Source organism: Mchenga conophoros, linkage group LG22, assembly GCF_057382185.1.
Source record: "Mchenga conophoros isolate Kocher_MC1m ecotype Shallow Benthic linkage group LG22, M_conophoros_male_GT1.1, whole genome shotgun sequence".
NCBI lineage: Eukaryota > Metazoa > Chordata > Actinopteri > Cichliformes > Cichlidae > Mchenga > Mchenga conophoros.
The window spans coordinates 21039769-21062763 of record NC_140546.1 but is presented as its reverse complement, the minus strand read 5'-3'; the positions used below and the strand labels follow the sequence as shown (position 1 = coordinate 21062763).

At 41.4% G+C, this 22995-nt stretch overlaps 2 protein-coding genes across 2 annotated transcripts in view; both read left to right on the top strand.

Annotated features, from left to right (window-relative positions):
• The first annotated feature begins 6 nt into the window (after nucleotides 1-6).
• On the top strand, nucleotides 7-8606 carry rp9 (RP9 pre-mRNA splicing factor). The gene is made up of 6 exons (XM_085262747.1): nucleotides 7-326; nucleotides 529-559; nucleotides 672-801; nucleotides 3785-3876; nucleotides 4294-4355; nucleotides 7332-8606. Exons 1-6 carry the CDS (start codon nucleotides 181-183, stop codon nucleotides 7540-7542), a joined length of 672 nt encoding a protein of 223 aa, XP_085118873.1. The 5' UTR covers nucleotides 7-180; the 3' UTR covers nucleotides 7543-8606.
• A 6805-nt stretch (nucleotides 8607-15411) lies between these two features.
• elmo1 (engulfment and cell motility 1 (ced-12 homolog, C. elegans)) overlaps nucleotides 15412-22995 on the top strand; it is a 106953-nt gene continuing 99369 nt past the window's right edge. The window contains exon 1 of the mRNA XM_085261337.1: nucleotides 15412-15562. The gene's annotated coding sequence lies outside the window, so the exon portion shown is untranslated. The remainder of the gene's footprint in view (nucleotides 15563-22995) is intronic.

Genomic DNA, 22995 nt, shown 5'->3' with positions numbered 1-22995 from the left:
CGCCGGACTTTAACAATCGAATCTGACTGCACAGGAAGTGCAGAAGCGCTGGAGCGGCGTTTGCTAGTTAGCTGCATGTTAGCACGATTCATCTTCATGGAATTAATAACGTAAAAGCTCCGCATGCACTTTTAATAACAACGGTATTTTTTGTCGGGTGATCATTTTGTTCAAAGCAAGATGTCGGACAGAAAGCGAGCAAGAGAGAAGGAGGACAGACGACACCACAAGAGGGACAAGATACCAAAAGATGATTTGGAGAAACTGAAGAAGCACACGAAAAAAGTCAGCCAAGAAGTCCAGAAACTGAAACACATCGAGACATTGTGAGTAACTCCAGTTTCACTCTGGCTTTTCCTCTTTAATCCCGCAAACTTGTGCATGAATTATAAATGCGTCTTAATTGACACCCATTTTCAAGTTGATCAAGCTTATCCGCAGTAAGCGAGGGGCAGCAACTTCATGTTGTTATTTTTTGTTTTAATGTTTTTGGCAGCATACTAACCATTTTTAATCTCTCTCATGCAGCTATGAGAAACCTCCACCGGGATTTATTAAGGTAACGTGTTCGCAGTAATAGACAGCTAAGAGTAAGAAGTAAATTACATGTGGCTTTTTTCAGGTAAAGACAAATCGTGAGAATTGGTGACAGTGATCGGTTTGTGTTGCAGGAGCATGAAGAAAAACCAGAGGACTGTATCCCTGCAGAACCAGGAAATGAAGAAGCCAGAAGCTTCCTGGCCCACGCTCCCACGAAAGGGCTGTGGATGCCTCTAGGGAGGGAGGTGAAGGTGATGCAGTGTGAGTATAGTGTGCCCGAGTTTGCACTGACGGGAATAAACATGCTGTTTACAGTTCTGCTCATGCAAATGCAGTCTTTAACTGAGTTTTTCACATCCCTTGGGAATCTTTTCACAGCTACAGGAGTTAGGTGTTGATATCAGAGGTGACACTCATTGCTAATTAGGCAAACAGAAGGAAATCTATCCCAGGAGGCAGCCTCTTGCCTTTAGAACAGGGGGCATAAGACACATGACAGTAGTGATTACTCAGCTGCTCACTTCAGCGTGTTTATTTTAAAATTTTATGCTTGTCTTCAGTGCTGACTCTAACATATTTTCATTATTAATCTCCTAGAGCTGTGCAGTGTTTTTGGCCTGGCAAGTTTCAGTCCTTTAGTTTATGTTTTTAATTTACAGTGCATACACTACAGGGTGTCTGCAAGTCCTATAAATGTTTGAAATGTGGTTTGCTGAGAACCTAAATGATTTCAAGTACAGCCATTCCACTCCTTATTAATATTTTTATCTGTAACAGAAATTGTAATCTTATTGATAGTATTTATTTCTCATGCTTCTTTACTTAAAATGAATTATTTGAAAAATTAAAAATCTGTTAAACAAGCTCACATGGATGCTGGGAAATGTTTTGAGTACGGTTTATTAGTGAGGTACCAGCAGCACTTATAGGTCTGGAACTGTAGGTGGGAGTAAATCTCCACTGTGAGTAGGCAGCAGTTATGATAGGTGATAAATGTTAACTGCGAGAACTTGACATTTATCACTGTGTCTATTGTTTTTATGACAAGAGTGATGGACCGAAGACTAATAATTGGTGTTGCAGAGATTATCTTCTGTCTGTTTTTCCCAAAACAATGAATGTCATTATGTTCAGTGTCCATTCATTCTTTCGTCCCACACATTTTCATGCTGCGAACAGCAAGAGCTCAGACACAAACATGCACACGCAAACAAAAAAGTGGTGTTTGTGTCTTTTTTTTTTTTCCCTCAATCCTTTGTGAAAAACTTGTACATTTGTCGTCCTGCTTAAAGGAACGGCGAGAAATTACTTCTTTTACGTGGTGAACAGAATTCCTGCAGACTCGCATTAAAAACACTCAAGTCGTTCACAGATGCTACGCTGCCACTTGAGCAGTTAATCGGTGTGAAACTTGGATAGAAATTGCTGATTTGTTTTCAGGGCAGAAAAAGTGATAATGAATTTGAGATGATCTGTCACTGATAATCAGGCGCCTCATCATGAGCAGCGTGTTTTTTCGTGTGCGACTCTTGAGTTGCTGTTGCGTGGGGTTGTTGCGTCCCTCGCCGACTGCTGTTCAACAAAATCCAATTTAATAAAATAATATTTCTTTCAGGATTTTTTTTTTACAGTTTGTGTCTTTTAATGCAGTTTGAGTTGTCCTTGATTTGCTTTATTAGCTAGATGATGAGTGGTCTAGACTGGGCTTACATACATATCCACCAGTCAATTTATTAGGTACGCTTTGCTAATACCAGCTTGGAACCCCTTTTGACTTCAGAACTGTTTTGATTCATCATGCTGTAGGGCTGTCTACATGTACACAGGGATTTTTGCATACGTAGGTTTTTCAGTAAGTTTTGGTCAGTTTTAGATGTTCGGTCAGTTTTAGATGCCTAAACTGAGCTTTTGAAAAGCTCCTTTCAGGGTGAGGCTTTCCAGTAACTCTGCGGTTACATATGGACAACAAAAATGGGGATTTTTGTCTTGCAACATCAAAGGTGTGCGACTTTTTGACGTCAGACTGTGGCCATGTTATTGTTTGTAAGGTTTTTGATTGGCCAGTATTTCTGTACAGTTGGGGTTATAACACCACATGTTCGCTTGGAAAGCACTTGACACCACTTGAAGTTGTTTTTGGTGTTTTCATGTGGACCGAAATGTTTTTTCAGAATGAATGCGGAAAAATCCTTGTTAGTATACATGAACGTAGCCATAGATTCAACAAGGCGCTGGAAACATTCCTCAGAGAACCATGTTGACGTGGTAATGTCACAGTTGCGGCTGATCATCCTCCATGTAAATTTCACAACATCCCAAAGTCTGCCTTTGGGATGTCGTGAAATTTACATGGAGTAAATGACTTGATTGGCATGTTTGAGATTATTGTCATGGGCACTGTAATTATGAAGGGATGGACATGGTCAGCAACAATAATCGGCTTGGCTGTGGCGTTTAAATGATGCTCAGTTGGTACTAAGAGGCACAGAGTGTGCATAAGAAGACATGAAACACATCATTACACCAACAACAACCTAAACTGTTGAAACAGTGCAGGGTGGATTCCTGCTTTTGTGTTGTTTGCACTAAATTCTGAACCCGACCAAGTGTTGCAGCAGAAGGACTCCTCAGACCAGGAAACATTTTTCCAATCTTCTTCTGTTCATTTTTCACCAGCATTTGTAAACTTTACCTTGGTTGTAACAAGTGGTTATTGAGTTAGTGTTGGCTTCTTATCAGCTTCAAGCAGTCTGTCCATTCTCCTCTGACATTAACAAAGCACGTTACCAAGGACAACTGCTAATCCCTTGATATTTCCCTTTTTTTCAGACCCAACACTGGTTGTCTGGGGAAAAACCCAGTAGATCAACAATTTCTGAAATACTCAGACGAGCCCATCTGGCACCAACAATCATGCCACGTTCAAACACATTAAGAACTTCAGCTGCTTGTCTTGATCATTTCTGCATGTCTGAATGCACATGATGGCTGCCACATGATTGGTGACCAGTTGGTGCATCTGCGTAGTCATTTATGGCAACTCGCGATAACCATGACACTGAGCATATTCTATCGAACTACTGTTGAAAGCACCATGAGTTCGGGTTATTTTGGCAAACTAAAGTTCTTGAGATGAGGAAAATCAGTTTTACGTGGGACGTCTGTTTAATAGCAACTCTGCTGCCATGTACGTGAAATGTCTGATTCGTTAGACAAACAATGATTTTTGTTTCCTTTTGTAAAGGCTGGAGGTGCAAGCGCTACGGCCACAGGACAGGTGATCGGGAGTGTCCTTTCTTCATCACAGGCAACCAGAAACTGGAGCACTTCAGAGTGGTGAGTTTGTTTACTGCTGTAGAATGGTTGGCCCACCCACGGTTCCTTGCAGTAGAAAAATGCGTGAATGCAGTAGAAAAAAGTTAGTAGTCGCGTTTATGTCGTGGAGCTATGACAGAGACAGTTTGTGTCTGAGACTAAAGTTAAGTAAGGTCAGATTTAGTTTACACATGTGGGCAGCAGATCTCTGCACACAGCTCGTTCCAGTGTACTTTTAATGAAACAGTGCTCGCTGCAGGAACGCTCAGCCCCTGCAATGATTACCATAAATGCAACTGTGTCATATTTTCCTTCCTTCTATTGTCTCGATATTCCTAAAAGTGCTGACACAACACAGTTTGGAATGTATAGTTCCTGGATATAGTGTGAATTGTAGCACCATACCTTCTTTTTGTGTGACATTGTGTACTTTATTAGGCACACGAAGACCCAATGTACGACCTGATTCGGGAAAACAAAAGGAATGAGAAGGAAACCAGGTATGTACAGTCATTTTCCTGCTGTGTGCATGTTAATTTCCCAGAGAAAGACTCATAATTTTCCACCGCTATTAAAGGACCCACTCGTGATACTCAGATCATATACTTGAAAACTCAGTTTTCCACTGTGTCCTCTCGCTGGAGTGGGACAATCTCAGATGACCTGGAAAGTCTCTCATGGTTGCTGGCTGCTTGTTCCAGTTTCTAGCAAATACTGTTTGACACCGGGATGTTTGAATTTGAGGCTAGTTCAGGAAGAAGAGCGTGCGCGATTGTGCGCGCACACATGCTTGTGTATTTTTGCATGCATATCAAAAAGGTTATTTAAAGGCCAGTGGCGCTTTGAAGTCTTACTTGCGTGTCTGTGCCACATTCATTTTGGCATCTTCTTTGAAAGGGGAGTGAAACAGTCCAACCTCTGCCAGCCTGCTTTCTAATTTCATGTAAGGTGCTGTCTATTAAATTGTGCTTGATGCGGTAGCCTTGTGTCACAATTGGGTAACGATGAAGAAGTTAGGAAATGAGAGTTTTGTTTTTTTGTTAGAATTACTTTTTGGCTTATTATTTGAGTGTATGACTTTTAATTTTATCATATATGTCGCCCAAATAGTTTTTTGGGGGGGCCACATTTTTGCGTTGAATATGATGACGTTTTTCTCTCAGAGCACCGCTTCAGTTCAAGAAATAGGGGACAAAATCTGAAGCCGCCATCCTGTTCAGAAATTCACTCCAGAGTTTGGCTGAGCCTGACGTGAAGCAGTAACAGTCTTACTAAGCTAAAGAGGGGTGGTATTTTCAGAGTTACAGTCCATTTAGGACAAATTTCCCTGGAAAGAAGTGCCGTACCACGCTGCAGCAGAAGGATTCTACTGGAGCCGTGTAAGTTTTGTTGTCACCTTGCTGCTCACGTGTTACAGCGTGACTCAGAAATGCAGTATGAACACTAATATTTATGCCAGACATTGAATAGCGTACTCTGACACGTGCTTCGATAACAAAATCTAATCGTGCTGCAGCTTCTTTAGCACAAATATCCTGCTTAGCTTCATGTTATTTATTAAATTTACTCTGGTGATAATTCACACATGCCATTTGTCTTTTTTTGCACTTGAATTGTCAGCTGCTGTACGCACAACTGATCGTAGCACAGCAGTGTCCTTCAGCCTTATTCTCGCAGTGTGTCTCAAGCTGATGCAATTGTTTTCTAAGAAATGGGCTTTTGCAGACATAGTGTTGATGCCCAGTTGAAGCAATTTCTCAGTGGAAATCTGTGGACAACGTTTGCTAGCTCTTTCTTCCTCCAATAACATCGTCAGTACACACAAACTCTACTCTGTATCTGGTACAAGGCAGCAAGAAATTGAGTCTGTTTGAGGACAAGACAAACCGCTGCACTTTATTAGGTACACCTGTCCATCCTGCTGTGTATCAGGCTGCTGGTGGAGATGTAATGGTGTGGGGGAATATTTTCTTTGGGTCCCTGAGTACCAGATGAGCGTCATTGAAATCCAGTTTGCCTGAGTATTGTTGGCATTTCCATCTCTTTATGACCACAGTGTACCCATCATCTAATGTTTTGTAACCCAAAGTCACAAAATATTAAAGATACACTGTTAAATCTGTAAAGTACAAATTCTGTTCCAAATTATAGCCAGGATGTGCAGGAAGTCTTTGGTGTTACTGGACAAGTAGCCCAAAATCACCTTTTAAAATCTTGCAGTGGAGCTTGTTTTAGAAGGACCTTACCTCCTGCACCAGCACCACCATCACCACCTGGATGGTTCAGGCTTTAGAAGACCGACTCTGTGACAGGAGTCTTTGGCCTTGTTCGGTGTGATTGGCTTAGAGGAGAGAGGGGAGAGCTGCATGGTCTCGTTTAAATCCTGTTTGTTTTTGTTTTTTGTTTTTTTCCTAGCTTTCTGTGTACTGCAGGTTTTAGTGTGAGCACAATCAAGTAAAGGAATTATAACTAAAAAGCTGTTTTAGCACCTCAGTTTAAAGGTCATGTAGACATGTAGACTAAAACATGGCTGTTTTGGCTTCTTTCTGATGATTATTTTTTGAACATTTTAGACTGTTTAGACAAAGACATTGTAATTTTTCTGAAGATTATTCTAATTCTTCTCATCCACTCTGCTTTAGAGTCCTTTAGAGCTTGTGTATTTTTTCTAAGGGAGTCCTGCATCACTGAAGGGCCCTCCAATACACTTTTTTTTCTTTGAGTCCTGCCCTTCAGTCTGTGTTGTCTGATTGGCTGCCTAGCCCAGTTTAAGAAAGCAGCTAGAGACACCAGTAGTCTCAGTTCTGTGAGTCTGAGCCTTCATTTGTGATGCACTTGTCTTCTCAGTGTGTTTCATGTAAAAGAGAATACATCGAAGCATGCAGGTGCTAAAGATATAATAATATGTAAGTCTTTTTGAATGTTTCCATAGTAGTTTAAGATTTGTTGTGTTCTTATTAAACTAAACCCCAAATCATACGTGTGTGCAGAATATTTTCTTACAAAACTGAGCACTCCAACAAAAGTGAACATTTAAATTAAAATGAGTTTTACTTGTTTGGTAAAGATAAAGATATCTGTGAGACTTCCCAAAAAACTTAGAAGAAACCATTTAAAAATGCCTGAAACAAAATTGACGATGAAGTCATTATTGTCTCCTCCATTTTGGATTTAAGCAATAATGGACACCTTTTAAAAAAGATTAATTGAAAACTAAATATGTGCCCAAGACCTGAAGTTTTAATTGTTACTTGGACAGGGTTGCTAACATTACTAGAAATACGCAACCACAAGCGGGCACGTGGCTCACTCTGCCTTCTGGAAATGCTGGTACTGGGACAAAGACAGTGTGCTGCTCAGTGACATTTGAGATGCTTGCCAACCTGGGCATCAGTATGCCTCGGCTGTACTTTCCTCCCTGCACTTGACTTAAATACCACATCCTCTTCTCTCCTGCCTTCCCTCCTTGTCTGTAGGATCCAGCAGCTGCAGCAACTGCTCCAGGACACCACTTCCTCTTCCGCCTCCGACTCAGACAGCTCCTCCTCTTCTTCATCCTCCTCCTCTGATCACCATCCCAGAAAGAAGAGGAAAAAGAAGAAGGACAAAAAGAAGAAAGACAAAAAGAAGAGCAAGAGGAAGCGAAAGCACAAGTCCAAAACTAATGACTCCTCCGATTCAGACTGAGGGCATGCTGATACGCGAACTTGAGTATTACGTGTTTTGCACAAAAAAGGAAAGAGACTGAAATGCAGCACAGCGAGACCTGCACCCTGAAGACGCCCCCATAAGCTTTTCCCCCTCAGGTTAAAAGCTGTTTATGCACCAAGCATGATGACTTCTCCCTCACATTTCTTTCCCCCCCAGGGCGACAACTCGCCTTTACGTCCTCTCTGTCGGCACAGAGTCCGATGGAACAGCAGCTTAAGTATGAATGTGTGCCTTGGTACATATGTTTGTCAAAAAGGATTTGCTGCATGGGCAGTGACTCTTCAGCGAGTATGGAATGAGCCTTCTGGTTTAAGAGAATGTTCTTACATCGATTCTGGTAAGGTCATATTCAGAGATTGTATTTTTCTCTGGCATTGCATTCTTATTAAAAACTTTGATTGTAGAGTGCATTAAATGAAAATGGGTGGAAAAAATGTAAACGTTGGGGTGCTGTTAGAATGTTTTTCCACACGAGCCAAAATGTTTGAATGCTTGTGACTGTACATAAACATTTGGAAAGATTTGAGGTTGGAATATGCTTATGTGCTCTGAGGAAGCCACAGAAATGTGGAAAGAATCTTTTGAGATCTCTGTATAGTCGTATACAGAGACATGCACTGCAGTACTAAAGTTTTCAAGGCATCTTTAAGTATAACCATCAGGCTTTGCAATGCTCTAGATCGGGTTTCAAATGTGAGGCCCATGGGCCAGAATCGGCCTGGCAAGAACTCCCATCCGGCCCACTGGATGGCTTTGGAAAATGTAAAGGAGGGCTTAAATTTCACTGTATTTTAATACATTTTACTGCATTTCCTACTGCTAAAATCCTTCCTCATGAGCATTCATACAACACCAAAGTAATTATGTCAAAAATAAACAACTAAATGACAGAAAAGTTCCCATTTTTTCACCAATTCCAATAGAAATTCCCTTTTTTTTTCTTTTTTTTTTTAAATTTATATATTACAATGAGTCCACAGTAAGATGAATAAAACCATAACAGAAAACTTTCTGTGAATTAAAAACTGATTATGAAACAATGAAGTATCAGAACTTTTTCTCTAGTCTTAGACATTTATTTTTTACAATTCCGAGTCCAAAGAATCGTGATGACAGATCTCCATCCAGCCCTTCGCTCATCCTTTTCAGGGTCGCGGGGGGGCGCTGGAGCCTATCCCAGCTGTCATAGGGCGAGAGGCGGGGTACACCCTGGACAGGTCGCCAGTCTGTCGCAGGGCCAACACACAGGGACAGACACTCACATTCACACCTAGTGGCAATTTGGATTATCCAATTAACCTATCCCCACAAGTTGCATGTCTTTGAACGGTGGGAGGAAGCCGGAATACCTGGAGGGAACCCACGCAAGCACGGGGAGAACATGTAAACTCCACACAGAAAGACCCCGGCCTGATGGTGGAATTAAACTCAGGACCTTGATGACAGATCTTTCATTTGAAATTGTACTTCCCTTTTCTTCTATTAAGATATCTGAGGGATTAAATGTGTAGTCCAACTTCTTTACACTGACAAAAAGGGGAGATTCCCTCTGCCCCTGCTCTGTGGACAGGGTTGTTGTTGTTGTTGTTGTTTGGGTTTTTTTGTTTTGTTTTTTGATGATTTCTGTGAGAGGGGATGTCTTTAATATGACCCTGTCGTAGACCACAGCTGTAGCTGAGTGCAGAATCTCCACCCACCTACTGTTCAAACTACCTGAAAGACATCAAATCAAAAGCCTTAAACGAAGCAAGGAGGAGAGAGGAAAAGGCTCATTTCAGGCAGCGAATGAACTGAGAGTTTGCACCAAGTATGGTGTAAATAATGAATGTTTTTAAACTTCAATGCAAAGAAAATCTGGTGGTGTCTATGCATAAAAATGTGCAACAGGAAATGAGCATAATAGGTTCTCTAGAAACATTCCAGCTCTATAGTGACAAAGTCTGTGAGAAAGGGATCATTTCAGGGAATTCACAAAGTTATTGTCATGTGTCATGGGCGCTGTCGCCGGGCGTCACTCCTTCCCGAAACCGGATGAGTGTTTCCAGGTGGGCGATTCAGGGATGTGATTGTTCCGACACTGTCTGGCCTTCATGTGAGATAATAGTTTTTGACTCTATAGCTCATGTTGCCTTTGACTTGATGTTTTTTTGTTTTGTTTTGTTTTTTTAGAAACTTCACAGAGAGGCTGTCCATTAAAAATTACACAGCACAGTAATGGGGTGACCTTTATAGCCAAGCAACATTTTTCTTTTGATCTTGTCCTGCTAGCGGTCTGACGATACTTAAACTGAATAGTTTTAGTACACACTGGACAGGAATCCCTGCTCTCTGTACTCAGCTACCATCAAGAAGTCTTCAAATTGACTTCTCTAGGAGCAGATTTGCATGCAGACCAACAGTAGCTACTTAAAACAAGCATTACTCTTTAAGCTGCAGTTGAGGAAGTCTGCTGCTTCTCTTCTTCTAAACTACACACATTCCCTCTTCCTAATGACCCTGACAGAGACAATTACAGTAGACCTACAGGGAATAAGCAGGCAAGATTTCCATTTAGATTTGAGACTTAGGCTTTCTGAATAGCTCGTACACAGGGGACTGTATGTGTTTGTGAGAAATTACAGCTCCATCAAAGAGTAACAGATAATGCAGCCATGAGAGCGTTTTAGTTGCTTATTGAGAGCATAGATCCAAGTTTTCTCTCGTCATACTTGACTCTTCTCACTTGCTTTCTGTGGCAAATTTCTTTTTTTCTAGACGCTTGGACCAATAAACGAGGATAAATCAGCTTCCCTGAAACATTTTGTTCCGTGTTGACTTCTCTCTCTCTCTCTCTCCCTGTCTCTCGCTTCGTCTTTGAGTAGCACAATGAATCTCCCAGATGAGGTGCAGTCACAGAAAGCAGCTCTGAGGGAGGTTATGCCACGTAGAGAGAATTTGGTCAGTGGAGAGGCTTTTTATTAAAGCGCTCCGTCTTTTTGGACAGGGTGCAGGTCAGACAGGCTGCCAGACCCGAATCTCTGTGCTGATTGTGTTTTAGCCTCAACATGCAGTCCAGATTGGGAGCATTGGAACAGTTGCATGTTTCATTCTTCAAACTCGGCGTCTCTCTGCAACATTCACTTTCAGATCAAATAAAAAATACACTAAAGGGCCAAGTTTCATCTTTAAGTTCACATCAGTTTGTTAGGATAGTGTTTTCATTCATGCCTACGCTCACTGGCCTCTTCATTGGGTACAACTGCTCGTTAGCGCAAACCAGCCAATCACATGGCAGCAACTCAGTGCATTTAGATGTGGTCATGGCAACCTGGTGAAGTTCAAACTGAGCATCAGAATGGGGAAGAAAGGTGATTTAAGTGACTTTGAATATAGCGTGGTGCTCGGTGCTAGACAGGCTGGTCTGCTGGGGTTTTCCCACATAACCGTCTCTGAGGTTTACAGGGAACAGGCCAAAAAAAGGAAGTATCCAGTGAGCGGCAGTTCTCTGCTTGGAAATATCTTGTTGTTGCCAGAGGGCACGGAGAAATGACCAGAGTGCTTTGAGCTGATAGGAGGGTAACAGTAGCTACAACCAAGTTATGCAGAAGAGCATCTCTGAAGACACTATATGTGAAACCTTTAAAATGATGGGCTACAACAGCAGAAGAACGCGCTGGGTGCCACTCATGTCAGCAAAGAGGAAACTGAAAATACAACTCACACGGGCTCCCCAAAAGTTGACAGTAGAAAACTGGTGAGACGTTACCTGATCTGCTGAGTCTCGATTTCTGCTGCGAAAAACAGGGTCAGAATTTGTTAAACAACACGAAACCATAGATCCATCCTGCCTTGTATCAGCTGTTCAGGCAGGTAGTGGTGGTATAATGGTTCTAGGGATCATTTTGTAGCTCATTTTGAGCCCTTTAGTACCAACTGAGCATCATTTGAGCACCGCAGCCTGCCTGAATATTGCTGCCGGCCATCTCTATCCCTTCATAACCCCAGTGTACTCATCTCTTAATGGCTGCTTCCAGCAGGATAACGCTTCTTGTATCAAAACTCAAATCATCTCAAACTGGTTTCTTGAACATGACAATAAATTTACTCTACCTTTGGGATGCGTAACAGGCAATTGACCAAATGGATGTGCAGCTGACAAATCTGCAGCTTTGTGATGCTGTCATCCATCGGCACCTTGTAGAATTAAAGCACTCCTAAAGGGAAAAGGGAGTTCAACCTGGTAGTATAAGACCTTAGGTTAGCTGTGTGTGGATTCAACTTGTAATTTGAAGTTAATAATGTATTTCCAGACATTAAAGGTTGTTATTTCCCCCAAAATAGGCAGCTGGGTTAATTTAGAAACAACAAAGGGCAGGGATAGCTCAGTAGGTAGAGTGGTGGCCCCATGATCGGAAGGTTGGGGGTTTGAATCCGCTGAACGGCCACCCTGAGGTACCCATGAGGAAGGGACCGTCCCTACACACTGGGCGTCCAATGGCTGCCCACTGCTTCACTGAGTGAATGGGTTAAATGCAGAGAGGAATTTCCCCACGGGGATCAATAAAGTACACATTATTATTATTAAATGGCAGGTGAACACATGAAAATAATAAAATGTTATACAGCGGAATAAAAGTTATCTGGATGAGTGGATTTGTGTGTTTAAGAAAACCCTGTTTTATATCTGCAATGTGTCACGAGTCCTTGTCAACGATCAAGCAAAGACCTCGAAGCCTCGGAGGACTCACAATTACAAAAAAAGCCCTGCATCATTTTGAATCCAATTTCTGTGGGATGCTGAAAGAAAACATGAATCTGTCAAAAACAAATCATGTATAGAGCAAACTGAAGAGAACAAGGAACGACTCACTAGCCGAAACACTCATTCATCATCAGACTCGGTGGTGCTTCTGTTTGAGCATGTATGGCTTGCCAAAGGAACTGGCACGCTGCCATCTATTGTTATTGTTGGTCTATTGCTGGATGTAACAGGGTGGTCTATATGAGCATTCTGTGTGCTCTAATTAAGCAAAATGCACTGAAACCCAGTGGACAACGCTTCATTAAAAAGAATGGAAACAAACAACAAACAATGATCCTAAATCCTGGCCCGCTTGAACGAAGACAAGTCTAAAGGTAAGAGCATCGTGTTTAGGCAGGTAAAATCTGATTTTGACGTTCTCTGCTGAACACCAGTCTTCTGTTAACGATCAAATCAAATCTGAAGCAAAGATATGCAGCCCTTCAGATACTTATGGTCTGGATTTGCTTTCCAAAATATGGGAGGAAAAAAAGAAAGTAGACAATTAAACCTTTATGAGCAGATCTGCTGCACTTAACTCATGAATAATAACCATGTTTGCCAAAAGGGAAAATTAAGCAGCACCAAGGCTTCCCTCTGTTTTGATAGTGTTATCTGATATGACATTAAAGTTTCACACCAGACGTGCAGATGAACGGAGGTTGGCCCGCTGTTTGTGAAACAGGATGTGTCCAAATCAGAGCGAGTTACACAAGTGACAACTGACATCTATAAAAAGAAATCAGTCCAGTGCTTACCTTCTGAGTGCAACGCCAGAAATGAGAGTGACTCTGCAGTTTTACCGGCTTGCACTGTGAGTTTCCACTTGATTGAACGCATCATGTGATGCTTTTTTAGAAGTGTGGGCTGTCTTAAAGCAATATGGCAAAATAGAAATAGAAGATGAAAATATGACCTCATCTCTGAGCCCTTCGATTTGCTCTTGAGCCCTCTCGAGTTAGAGTCGGGGATCCAAAGGTCACAGTGACCAAATGACGCAAATAACACAGAGGGATAAAAGAATGCTTTTGTTTGCTTCCCCAAAAGAAAAGCAGCAGTAAGTGCTGTTTAGAATATATTACATACCATATTACATATCACGCAGCATTCATAGGTCAAACAAAGATTTATTATCTGAGTCAAATCTGTATGCTTGCACAGAAAAACAAAATGTGTTGACGCATCTTGAAAAACTCATAAAAATATCTGTTTTCTTCCTCTTACATTTTTGGGTCAGGTGTGCCTGTCCTCGCAGCCTATTTATGGAGTCAGATTGGGTGTGAAGTCGAGGACGAGGGCTGCCATTTAAACGGGCCGAGCTTTGCATCCTGTGTTTTTGCAGAGAGAAAAATAAACAGAATGAGGGACTAAGAGATTTCTGCTGGGTGTGTCGCTCCAGATTGTTTGCCAGGACGAACAGGGCTCCTGTATTAATCCTCCTGCTGCTGCTCCCGCTGAGTGGAGACGAGGACGAGCTGCAGAGCTGCCTGCCACACACACTCTTTTTCTCTTTCAGCCACAAATGCCACTCATTCTGGTACCAAGCGCAGCAGGTAATTAACGATCAAAATTAAAGGGACACCGTGGCTCGGAGATGCTGCAGTCTTTACAGAGTGCCTGCAACATTATACCCTCAGACATAAAGTAACACTAGAAGGTCATAATCCCACCCTCCAAACAGGAGGACATTCAATAACCATGAATTATTGAAAGCTCTGTTCCCGTTTGCCTTTCCTTTCCCGAGAGACTGAAGGCCGATCTGCTTTTGTTTCATCAGTTACTGTGAAACAAAAAGACGTCTCCTTCAGATTTGAGTTGTTTGTCAGGTATAATCTGTTCAATCGTTGCTGTAGCAGGCCCACCATTTGTCATGTTGGTGTAGGCTCACTCGGGGAGGCAGAAGTCCTTTCTAATATTTAATTTTTTCCTAAATTATTCTCAGCCGAAAAATAAGCGCGTATTTATTTTCAGCCTTGTAAATTCTCTGTGCAAAGTCATTAATGATGAACTGCAAAGTACATTTAGTCCTCTTTAGGAGACAGTCCCTTCTTTATCAAGAATGATGTGTTTTTTTTAAGGATCGTAGTTACTAAAAGACATCAGGGAAAATCAGCGAGAGCATGAAGTAACATTTAAGTATATGATGCAACACAGACTATTGTCTTCTGCTCTTGTCTTCTCTAATCAGTGTTTTCTTCCAGCCTGTTTTTTTTTTTTACTCTTTTTAATAACTGCCAGATAGCCTACACATGATTTTACACGTGAGCCATATTGGGTTTTAATGTCAGTTTTTGATTGCCCTGCTTGTAGGAATATAAACAAACAGTAACAAACATAAATTAGAGAAGAAAATACATCAAATACACACAATTTGTTGTCATTTTCTCGGAAAGTGTGCTTGACTGTGCAAGAATGTTATAACCGATGAACGAAAATCAAACTGGGATGGTCATCTTCTTGCTTATCTGGCAATTAATCTAATCAAACACTGATATCAAATGCTTTTGGGATGATAAATCGATCTTTATAGCACATTTATTGAAGGACTCATAAGAAAAGATGCTTCCTGTTTCCTCAGCTTCCACATTTCTGTGATATTCCTGTTAGGTGATTTTGCTCTTGCATCCTTATCCAACACACTACACCTACACACACCCATACACACCACTGTCACCACACACTCCCTCACTACATGTTTAGGTAAATAAATTGACAGGGGGGGTGAGGAGAGGATTACTTTTACAGAGTGAAGGTTTCCACTCAGAAATACTCTGTAAAACAAGAAGAAAGTTTTCATTTCCCTTTCTGTATGTTGGCACTGGACTTAAAACTGTTATTTACCAAACCGAGCTGAGCTTTGGGGCTAAAATAATGAAATGACGATTTTCCATCCTGTAAAAAAATAAATAATTACTAAAAAGTCCCCTTCCTCCTGTTAACCAGTGACTGCTTGAGTTCTGCTGCTGTCGTGCATTCGTGCATCCTCTGTTTGGCAACACAAGCCAGCCAGCAGACGGCAGAAGAAAAGAGGAAGTGGAAACATCAGCACTATCTCTACGGCAGAGGAGGGAGAGAGAGAGAGAGAGAGAGAGAGAGGGAGAGGAAACACCAGTGAGTGACACGCTCTCACACACACGGACACACACACACTCTCTCTCTCACTCACAACACACAACTCCGGACCTTTTAGTGGAAGAAGCGTCCTCGCGTCGTCAGGTTGGTGAAAGCCTCGTTTCCTTCTTCCTGCAGAAATGTTGTTGTTGCTGAAATTCCGTCTCACTTCCTTCGCGTTGTGGCGCTAAATGTTCCTGGGGGGTGGCTCGCAGTGTTTTTGTGTGCTCGCTGCGCTCTCGCCACGGCGTGCCCGAGTGTCTGTGCGTTACACCGGAGCGAGGCAGCGAGTGTGCCTGCGCTCACGGCTCTCTCCTCCTGCCTGTCGCTACTTTGTTTTCGGTGGCCTCACAGCGGCTCCGGGCGCTGTTATTTTATTGACATGCTCTTTCTGATTTTCTTTTTTCTTTTTTTTTAAGCATCACTGCTCTCTCTCTCTAACATGCACGTTGAACTGCGATGCATAAATGAAAGTGCCAGTAAATCCAGGCTTTGTCCTCGGTTTAGTTTCTTGTTTTCCCCTTTTTTGAAACAAGTGCACAGCAATGCTGCAAGTTGCGTGTTTGCTGCAGATATACAGCCAAGAAGCAGCAGAGGTCTCTGCTTTTCCCGGCTTGTGTGATGGAAGTGCATGCTGCTGATGGCTAAATGCAACAACAAAAAAAAGAAGAAGAAGAAAAAGCTGTACGTTTTCTCTCCCCCCCCCCCAATTAAAGAGCTGCTTTAATTGTGCGCCGTGTGTAACTCCAACCCTGCACGCTGGCCACACCGCGGGCCTGTGATTAGGCAAGAGGAGGGAGAGAAGAAGCCGGACAGCCTCTGATTCATGCAGAAGCTCTCTGCTATCCTCAAAACGGATCAGAACCTGCGATACCAACATGAGCTTCACTCACACCCTTTAAAGCGGTCTTCTTCACTTCTCTCTTTTCACTTCCGGTGGGTTTTCACCTGACCTCCCCCTTCAAATCAATGCGTTTTATTGAGTGCTGTTTCCCAAACTTCTGATTAGTCTTGTCCCTCAAAAAAAAAAAAAAAAAAAAAAAAAAAAATGAAGAAGAAGAATCTGTTGTCACTCCTCCCCTTGCACTGGCTGGATATCCAATCTCTTTGGGTAGAAAGACAGTAGTTAATCAGTTTTTCATCATTGCTGATTTAATAACCTTCTGCTTTGTTTTCCTGCCTTACTCCTGTGGCAAGAAACAAGACGTTAGACCACATTAGACCTCTGTTTGCAAAGATTTGGCCCTAAGTAGCTCCCCTTCTTCTTCATTACCGCAGAAAGTATGTTAATATTGTAGATAAACAACACGGGGGCTGGGTGCATCATTCCCAAGCATTACGTCTCCAAATTGCTCTTACGAGGAAAGACTGTGGAGTAGATCAGCTAATGTGAGATGTATATCAATTTTGATTTCATTAAAATATGATATCAAATGTTCTTCCAGCGTAGCCGGCGGATATCTGGACGTATTGGGCCCAAAGCTTCCTGTTGTGTGCGGCGGTCATAATCTAATAACGGATCCAAATGCATTACTCAAAGTAATTAAAAGCCTAAATGCCAATCAAAGGAGAGCTGATGATTTTGTGACTTTGATTCTTCCGGTGCATGTATTTATTGTTTAGTTCTCCCTACAGGTTGTTTACTGTTTGCAGTCAAACCCAAAAAAAGAAAAAGCTTCTGGCACTGAAATCTTGTCTCTTGTCTGCAGATTCTATAAATGCATAAGCAGATATGTGTGGATTGGAGTGATTATTATCTCAACGCCTCATGCTGTGATTGAGAGTACATGACGAATAGGTAGAAATCAGTGAAAAACAGACTCAGAATCCATAGGCTAAAGGGGTGTAATGGGTGTTAAATCTGAAAAAACCCCTGTAACAGGATCGCTGTGACTTGATTCCAATGTGCAGCAACAAATCCATCGCACTGTTTTCCCCGCAGTGAAACGAGAAACAGCTCCATAATGCTTCCCTGACAATTGCTTTAAACTTGTGAGATAAGATGAGGTGGATGGAATCCATGCTGAAGATGAGAAAATCTACCAATTTGATGCCACGAATCCCACTTTTGTAACCACCTCACTTCAATCTGTAGCTGTTCTAAAAAGACCTCAACAGCAGACAGCTCAGCGTGTCTCGGCGCTGTCCTCGTCGCATCAGTCATCGTGCAGCCCTGGGTCTGCGCTGTTGTCTGCGTTCGGACCCTCTGCTCCTCTGGGCAACTTCTGGCAGAGTGAGAGCTCGTTTATACGCCCCGTTAGCCGCCAAAGACGTCCCTGTTGTGATGGAACCGCAAGCATGTTGGCATCATCGTGTCATGGTGAGATTGTAGCCTAGAAGCAAAAGCACTGGGACACACGCAGTCGTTACACTGGAGATGCAGAACTTGACCAGAAGGGATTCAGTGGAGTCGTTTTTCCAATATTAATGTCCATAAGAATATTATTGTATGCATTTTTTGCACTTTTGTCCTATATGTGCACCCCGTGACTTCTTACGACTGTGAGTTAGAGATTTTCAGCAGAGGTCTGGCACAGCTTTACCACTCAAAGAAGGCCATTCATGAGCCATACTGGGGAACAGAGCGCTACCTGTAGCCCCATCACCCTGGCTGTGAGGTTAGTCCAGCAGCGTCATATTTTAGGTTTACGTTCACACAAGGGACTCGTGTGCTTAAGTTTTTATCAGCTGCGGCAAACCTTCATTTCTTGTTAGCTCCCCTCGCCGAGTAAATATTTCTTTAGCTCTGCAGGGTTTTAAAAATCAGCAGCAGAAATGGAGTGTTGCAACACAAGAGCAAAACAAAGTTGGATGATGAAATGCGGCAGCAGTGACTCACCAAACAAACTGATGGAATTAAAATTGAGTACTTGGGCCTTTTTTTTTTTTTTTAATCCCGAAATATAATCCAGGAAATCAGATTAGTACACAGAGGCTGAGATGGAGAGGCATTTGGGGAGAGGATGGGTGCCTGCCCTCGCCTCTTTGACTCGCATCACATGTGAGATCCTTCTCTGTACCCATTTGACGCTCCCTACTGTTTGGCATCTTCTCACCACCTCCTCAAGTGCAACCCTGTTAATTTCCTACTCCTCACGTCTGACAACCCCCCCCCCCCCCCTCGCCTTTTTCTTATTAGCTTGCTCCCTCGCTTATGCTTCCTTTCTCACACATGCAATCCGTCTCTTGCAGTTTCCTCTCAGCTGCGCACTCTCACGTTGCACCCCCCCCCCATTTACTTTTTCACTCTCTGTTGTTGCTCCCCAAGGGAAGCCGAGGTATGTAAATTGTTTTCTCCCTGATGTATCCCGAGCTTACTGCTTGTTCATCTTAAGCTGCAAACACGTAAATGCAAGTTGTTCCTAAAACAACGCTTTTAAAACTGAAGCGATCTTTATCCCAAGAGTGCTTTTAGCACCTGTTCAAAAGCAATCTCGGTCTATTACAGTGAGCTGCCATTCAGGTACAGTGAACTCGTGAAAATGCAGGACACAAACTGACTATTAAGACCCCATCGGTCTCTGTCATTCTGTCCAAATACTCTCTGCTTCTGTGTGACGCCAGTAAAACTCTATCCTGGAGTTCTCAAACTGAAACAAAGGAAGTAGCATTTCCAAAAGTCTCAGTTTTGGGAGTTCTGAAATGCAGGATTGCGTAAACACAGTAAAAGTCATGTGTTTTAGAGCAAAAACATATTAGCGTGGTTGTGAAATATGAACTGAGCTTAAAAAAGCTTCACAACTTTCTATGCCTTTTTAATAGACGTTTAACATTATTATTAAAACAAAAAGTCTCTTTAAAAAGAGATCCTTGCTGTTATCCTTGCTTCCACTGGTCATAGATAGGCCTGTCATTGTACAGCTTCAGGGGAGATTAATTTGCAGTTCCAAATTAGTTGAATGTTGCCTTGCATAATTGCTCCCTATGGTATGAAGTTAATTAAAACAGTACGTAGGTACTGAAGGTGCAGTGGGGAAGTGCCAGACAGCCAATCACACATAGATGGGTGAGAAGAGATCTCATCGGTACTGCTGCCATGTTCTGCTCTTTACTTTACTGATTGTTGCTTCGGGCTAAGTTCAGAGCCGAACAACTCGATGAGAGTAAATGAGAAAAAACTGATGGAGAGTCTTATTGTTTTTTACCACAAACCGTGATGTCTTGGCGGTTGCATAAGGCAACATGCTCGTGGGTACGTTTTGACCCTTAACCTTGGTTGGGCTTGTGTAACTATACATATCCTGCTCCTCGGGCACCGAGCCCATCCATTCTCAGAATATGAATCAGTTTAAGCGTAGACCATCCATTGGTGAATTTTTCGGTCCAAGTCTAGACTTCATGCGACACGAAGCGGCCCTAGATGACCCAGAAACTCATACGGATCCCTCTGTATGCTTGCTCTGCCCGCTGCATTCCAGCCGTGGTTCTGCCGCAGAGCTCTGTAAATACTGAGTGAGAGGTTAGCCAGCTCTCTTGCTCTGTGTTTGTGGTATTTAGCATCTCTTAGCTAAGAGGCTCTCAGGCTTAGAGCCTACTGACCCAGTAGGATAAATGAATAGATAGCCTCTCTGTCTACTATATCCCCACTTAGCTGTGCGAGAGGCTCGAGATGATTTTACATTTATAGCTGGCCACTTTTTCAGATGGCCCGACTGTGAGTAGGCATTAGTCCCTGCTGTAGTTGGATCGTGCTCACGTGCTTTGTGTTTTCAGCATCACTCGGTGCATGAATTATGGCACGTGTGCTGCAAAGATTTGCAAAATTCTCTGCTGCGTCAGTTTTTATTTCTCTCCACTGCTTGCCTGTGTCATTTTCACAGCTGCTCGTGTGTCAGTATGACCCAGGTGCTTCAACCAGGTTTTATTATTATATTGTTATATTTTTAATCTTTCGCTACAGTCAGGAGTATTCCCTGACAGAATGAAAGTGGCAAAAGTAATACCATTATATAAATCAGGAGATAAGCATAGTTTTAACTAGAGATGGCACGATACCACTTTTTTATGTCCGATACCGATACCGATATCATAAATTTGGATATCTGCCGATACCGATATGAATCCGATATAGTGTTTTTTAATCAACAAAACTGTTTTTTAAAATATCTTGCTGCATTTTGCAAGTCTGCAAGTTCATACTCAAGTTTAAAACAACAACTACACTAAAGCTATTCTGTTATACCTGTATACAAAAAAAATATTTCATAGTTCAGCAATACTGATCAATCTAATAAACTTAGACCTACACCATCCTCCCTATTCTGGTATTTTAAAGAGTACTTAGCGTAAATATTAAGCAACCTAACTAATAGGGTTCCAACTCCCAGCAACAACAAAAATAAATAAATAAAAAATAGGGAACCACCCCTCACGCTCCACCTCATGATGCTTAATCAACGTAATCAACCTTAATTTGATGCAGTGTGAAAAAAAATGCACAGAAATCAATTATTTTTCAAGAAATATTAAATAGATTCAACATCTTTCTTCAACAAAATTGCAGACTGCACAGATGGTACCTTCCCAAAGGAAAATGTACTATAGCTTACTAGGGTATATATATTAGACTTAATAGTCACTATATACAGTAATTGACTTCTATTCATTTTACATCAAATTAAAACTTTGGGTGTCAGATAATTATTTATTAAAAGCTAGACATTTTAAATGAGAATAAGAAAGAAAAGTATGTCTTTGTGCCCCCTTTTCCCTGTTAATGCCCTATCGGCCCCCCTGGCTAAACTTTGCTAGATCCGCCCCTGCACAGTTACCAGCCGTCAGCTACGTAGAAAAAGATCCTGGTGTAGAAAGTAATATTAAATAAATTCTAACAACAGCTTATCAAGCTTAAACGTGCTGCTGTTGTTCAGCCGCTGGTTTGCTCTTTCTGGCGCAAAGTGGACCAAAAACAAACAAGAGAGACGGACTCACAACAGAAAAGCCGATCAGCTGATCATTAGCAGTTTCAGATTGAAGTAGCAGCCGGAGAGCGAGAGGCAGTCGCTAGTTAAGCTTAACTGGGAATGCTTTACAAACATTCAGAGATGGACTTACACACTTGCTTTACTTCTCTCGGGGATAACTTTGTCGGAGATGAAATGCCAGGTTGCTAGCGAAGCTCCACATGCTATCCAGACCACCGACAGGTCCCGCATGCCACAGCTGCTCTATCACGTGATGCATACTGCTCCGACGTTCTGAGGCGAGTTACGGCGTGTTGCAAGTTTTGTGAGGTGCTTTCGTGATATTTAATGGATCGGATTACATTTTTTTATTTTTCTCCGATATCCGATCCAGTAATTTAGGTCAGTATCGGACCGATACCGATACGTAATATCGGATCGGTCCATCTCTAGTTTTAACAATTATAGGCCAGTGTCTCTTTTATCACAGTTTTCAAAATTGCTAGAAAAACTCTTTGCACAAAGACTTGATAGTTTTATTGAAAAATATCAACTAATACATGAAAACCAATTTGGATTTCGTAAAAATAGGTCAACGGCATTAGCGTTGTTGACTTTTATTGAAGATATTTCATCTGCAACACATAATAATAAATACACAGTGGGAGTATTTGTTGATTTAAAAAAAGCTTTTGATACGATACAACATTCTATTTTGATTTCTAAATTGTATAACTATGGAGTGAGAGGAGTAGCATTGAATTGGTTAATGAGTTATTTAGAGAATAGGTTGCAATATGTTTATTATTTTGGCAATACTTCTGAAAGACTGAAGATTGTATGTGGTGTTCCTCAAGGTTCTATTTTGGGACCTAAACTCTTTAATTTATATATTAATGATATTTGTGACGTATCTAAAAGGTTAAATTCGATTTTATTTGCAGATGACACAAATTTTTATTGCTCTGGAGAGAATTTGCAAGACTTGGTTGAAATTATGACTTCTGAGATGTTAAGAATAAAAAAATGGTTTGATGTAAATAAATTATCTTTGAATCTGACAAAAACGAAATATATGATATTTGGCAATCGTGTAAAGGAGGATAAAGTCATTATGTTTATAGAGGAAGAATTGATTGAAAGAGTTACTGAATTTCGTTTTTTGGGTGTAATAGTGGATGAGAATTTGACATGGAAATCTCATATTGAACATATTAGAAAGAAAATGGTCAAAAGTATTTATATTTTGGGTAGTATAAGAGATTTATTAAATTATAAAACAATGCGTATTTTATATTTTTCTTTGTTTTTTTCATATATCAACTATTGTGTTGAAGTTTGGGGGAATACATATGAGAATACCATAAAACCTTTAAACCTATTACAGAAGAAAGTTATACGAATAATTCATAATGTTAAATATAGAGAACATACAAACAAATTATTTATAGAATCAAAATTATTAAAATTAGGAGATTTAGTGAAATTACGGACATTATTAATTATGTTTAAGGCTAAAAATAATATTTTGCCTTTTAAGTTACAAAGAGTATTTTTGATGTGTTCAAGGGGAGAAGAGAATAGAAGGAAATTTTATTTTAAACATCAGTTAGCCAGGACTACACAAAGATTAAT

What these genes read in the sequence shown, in the direction of transcription:
- rp9 (XM_085262747.1), top strand. Translation starts at nt 181, where the DNA reads ATGTCGGACAGAAAGCGAGCAAGAGAGAAGGAGGACAGACGACACCAC. An exon ending in GGAGGTGAAGGTGATGCAGT is followed by an intron (nt 802 to 3,784) that starts GTGAGTATAGTG and finishes CCTTTTGTAAAG; the next exon opens with GCTGGAGGTGCAAGCGCTAC. An exon ending in AGGAATGAGAAGGAAACCAG is followed by an intron (nt 4,356 to 7,331) that starts GTATGTACAGTC and finishes CCTTGTCTGTAG; the next exon opens with GATCCAGCAGCTGCAGCAAC.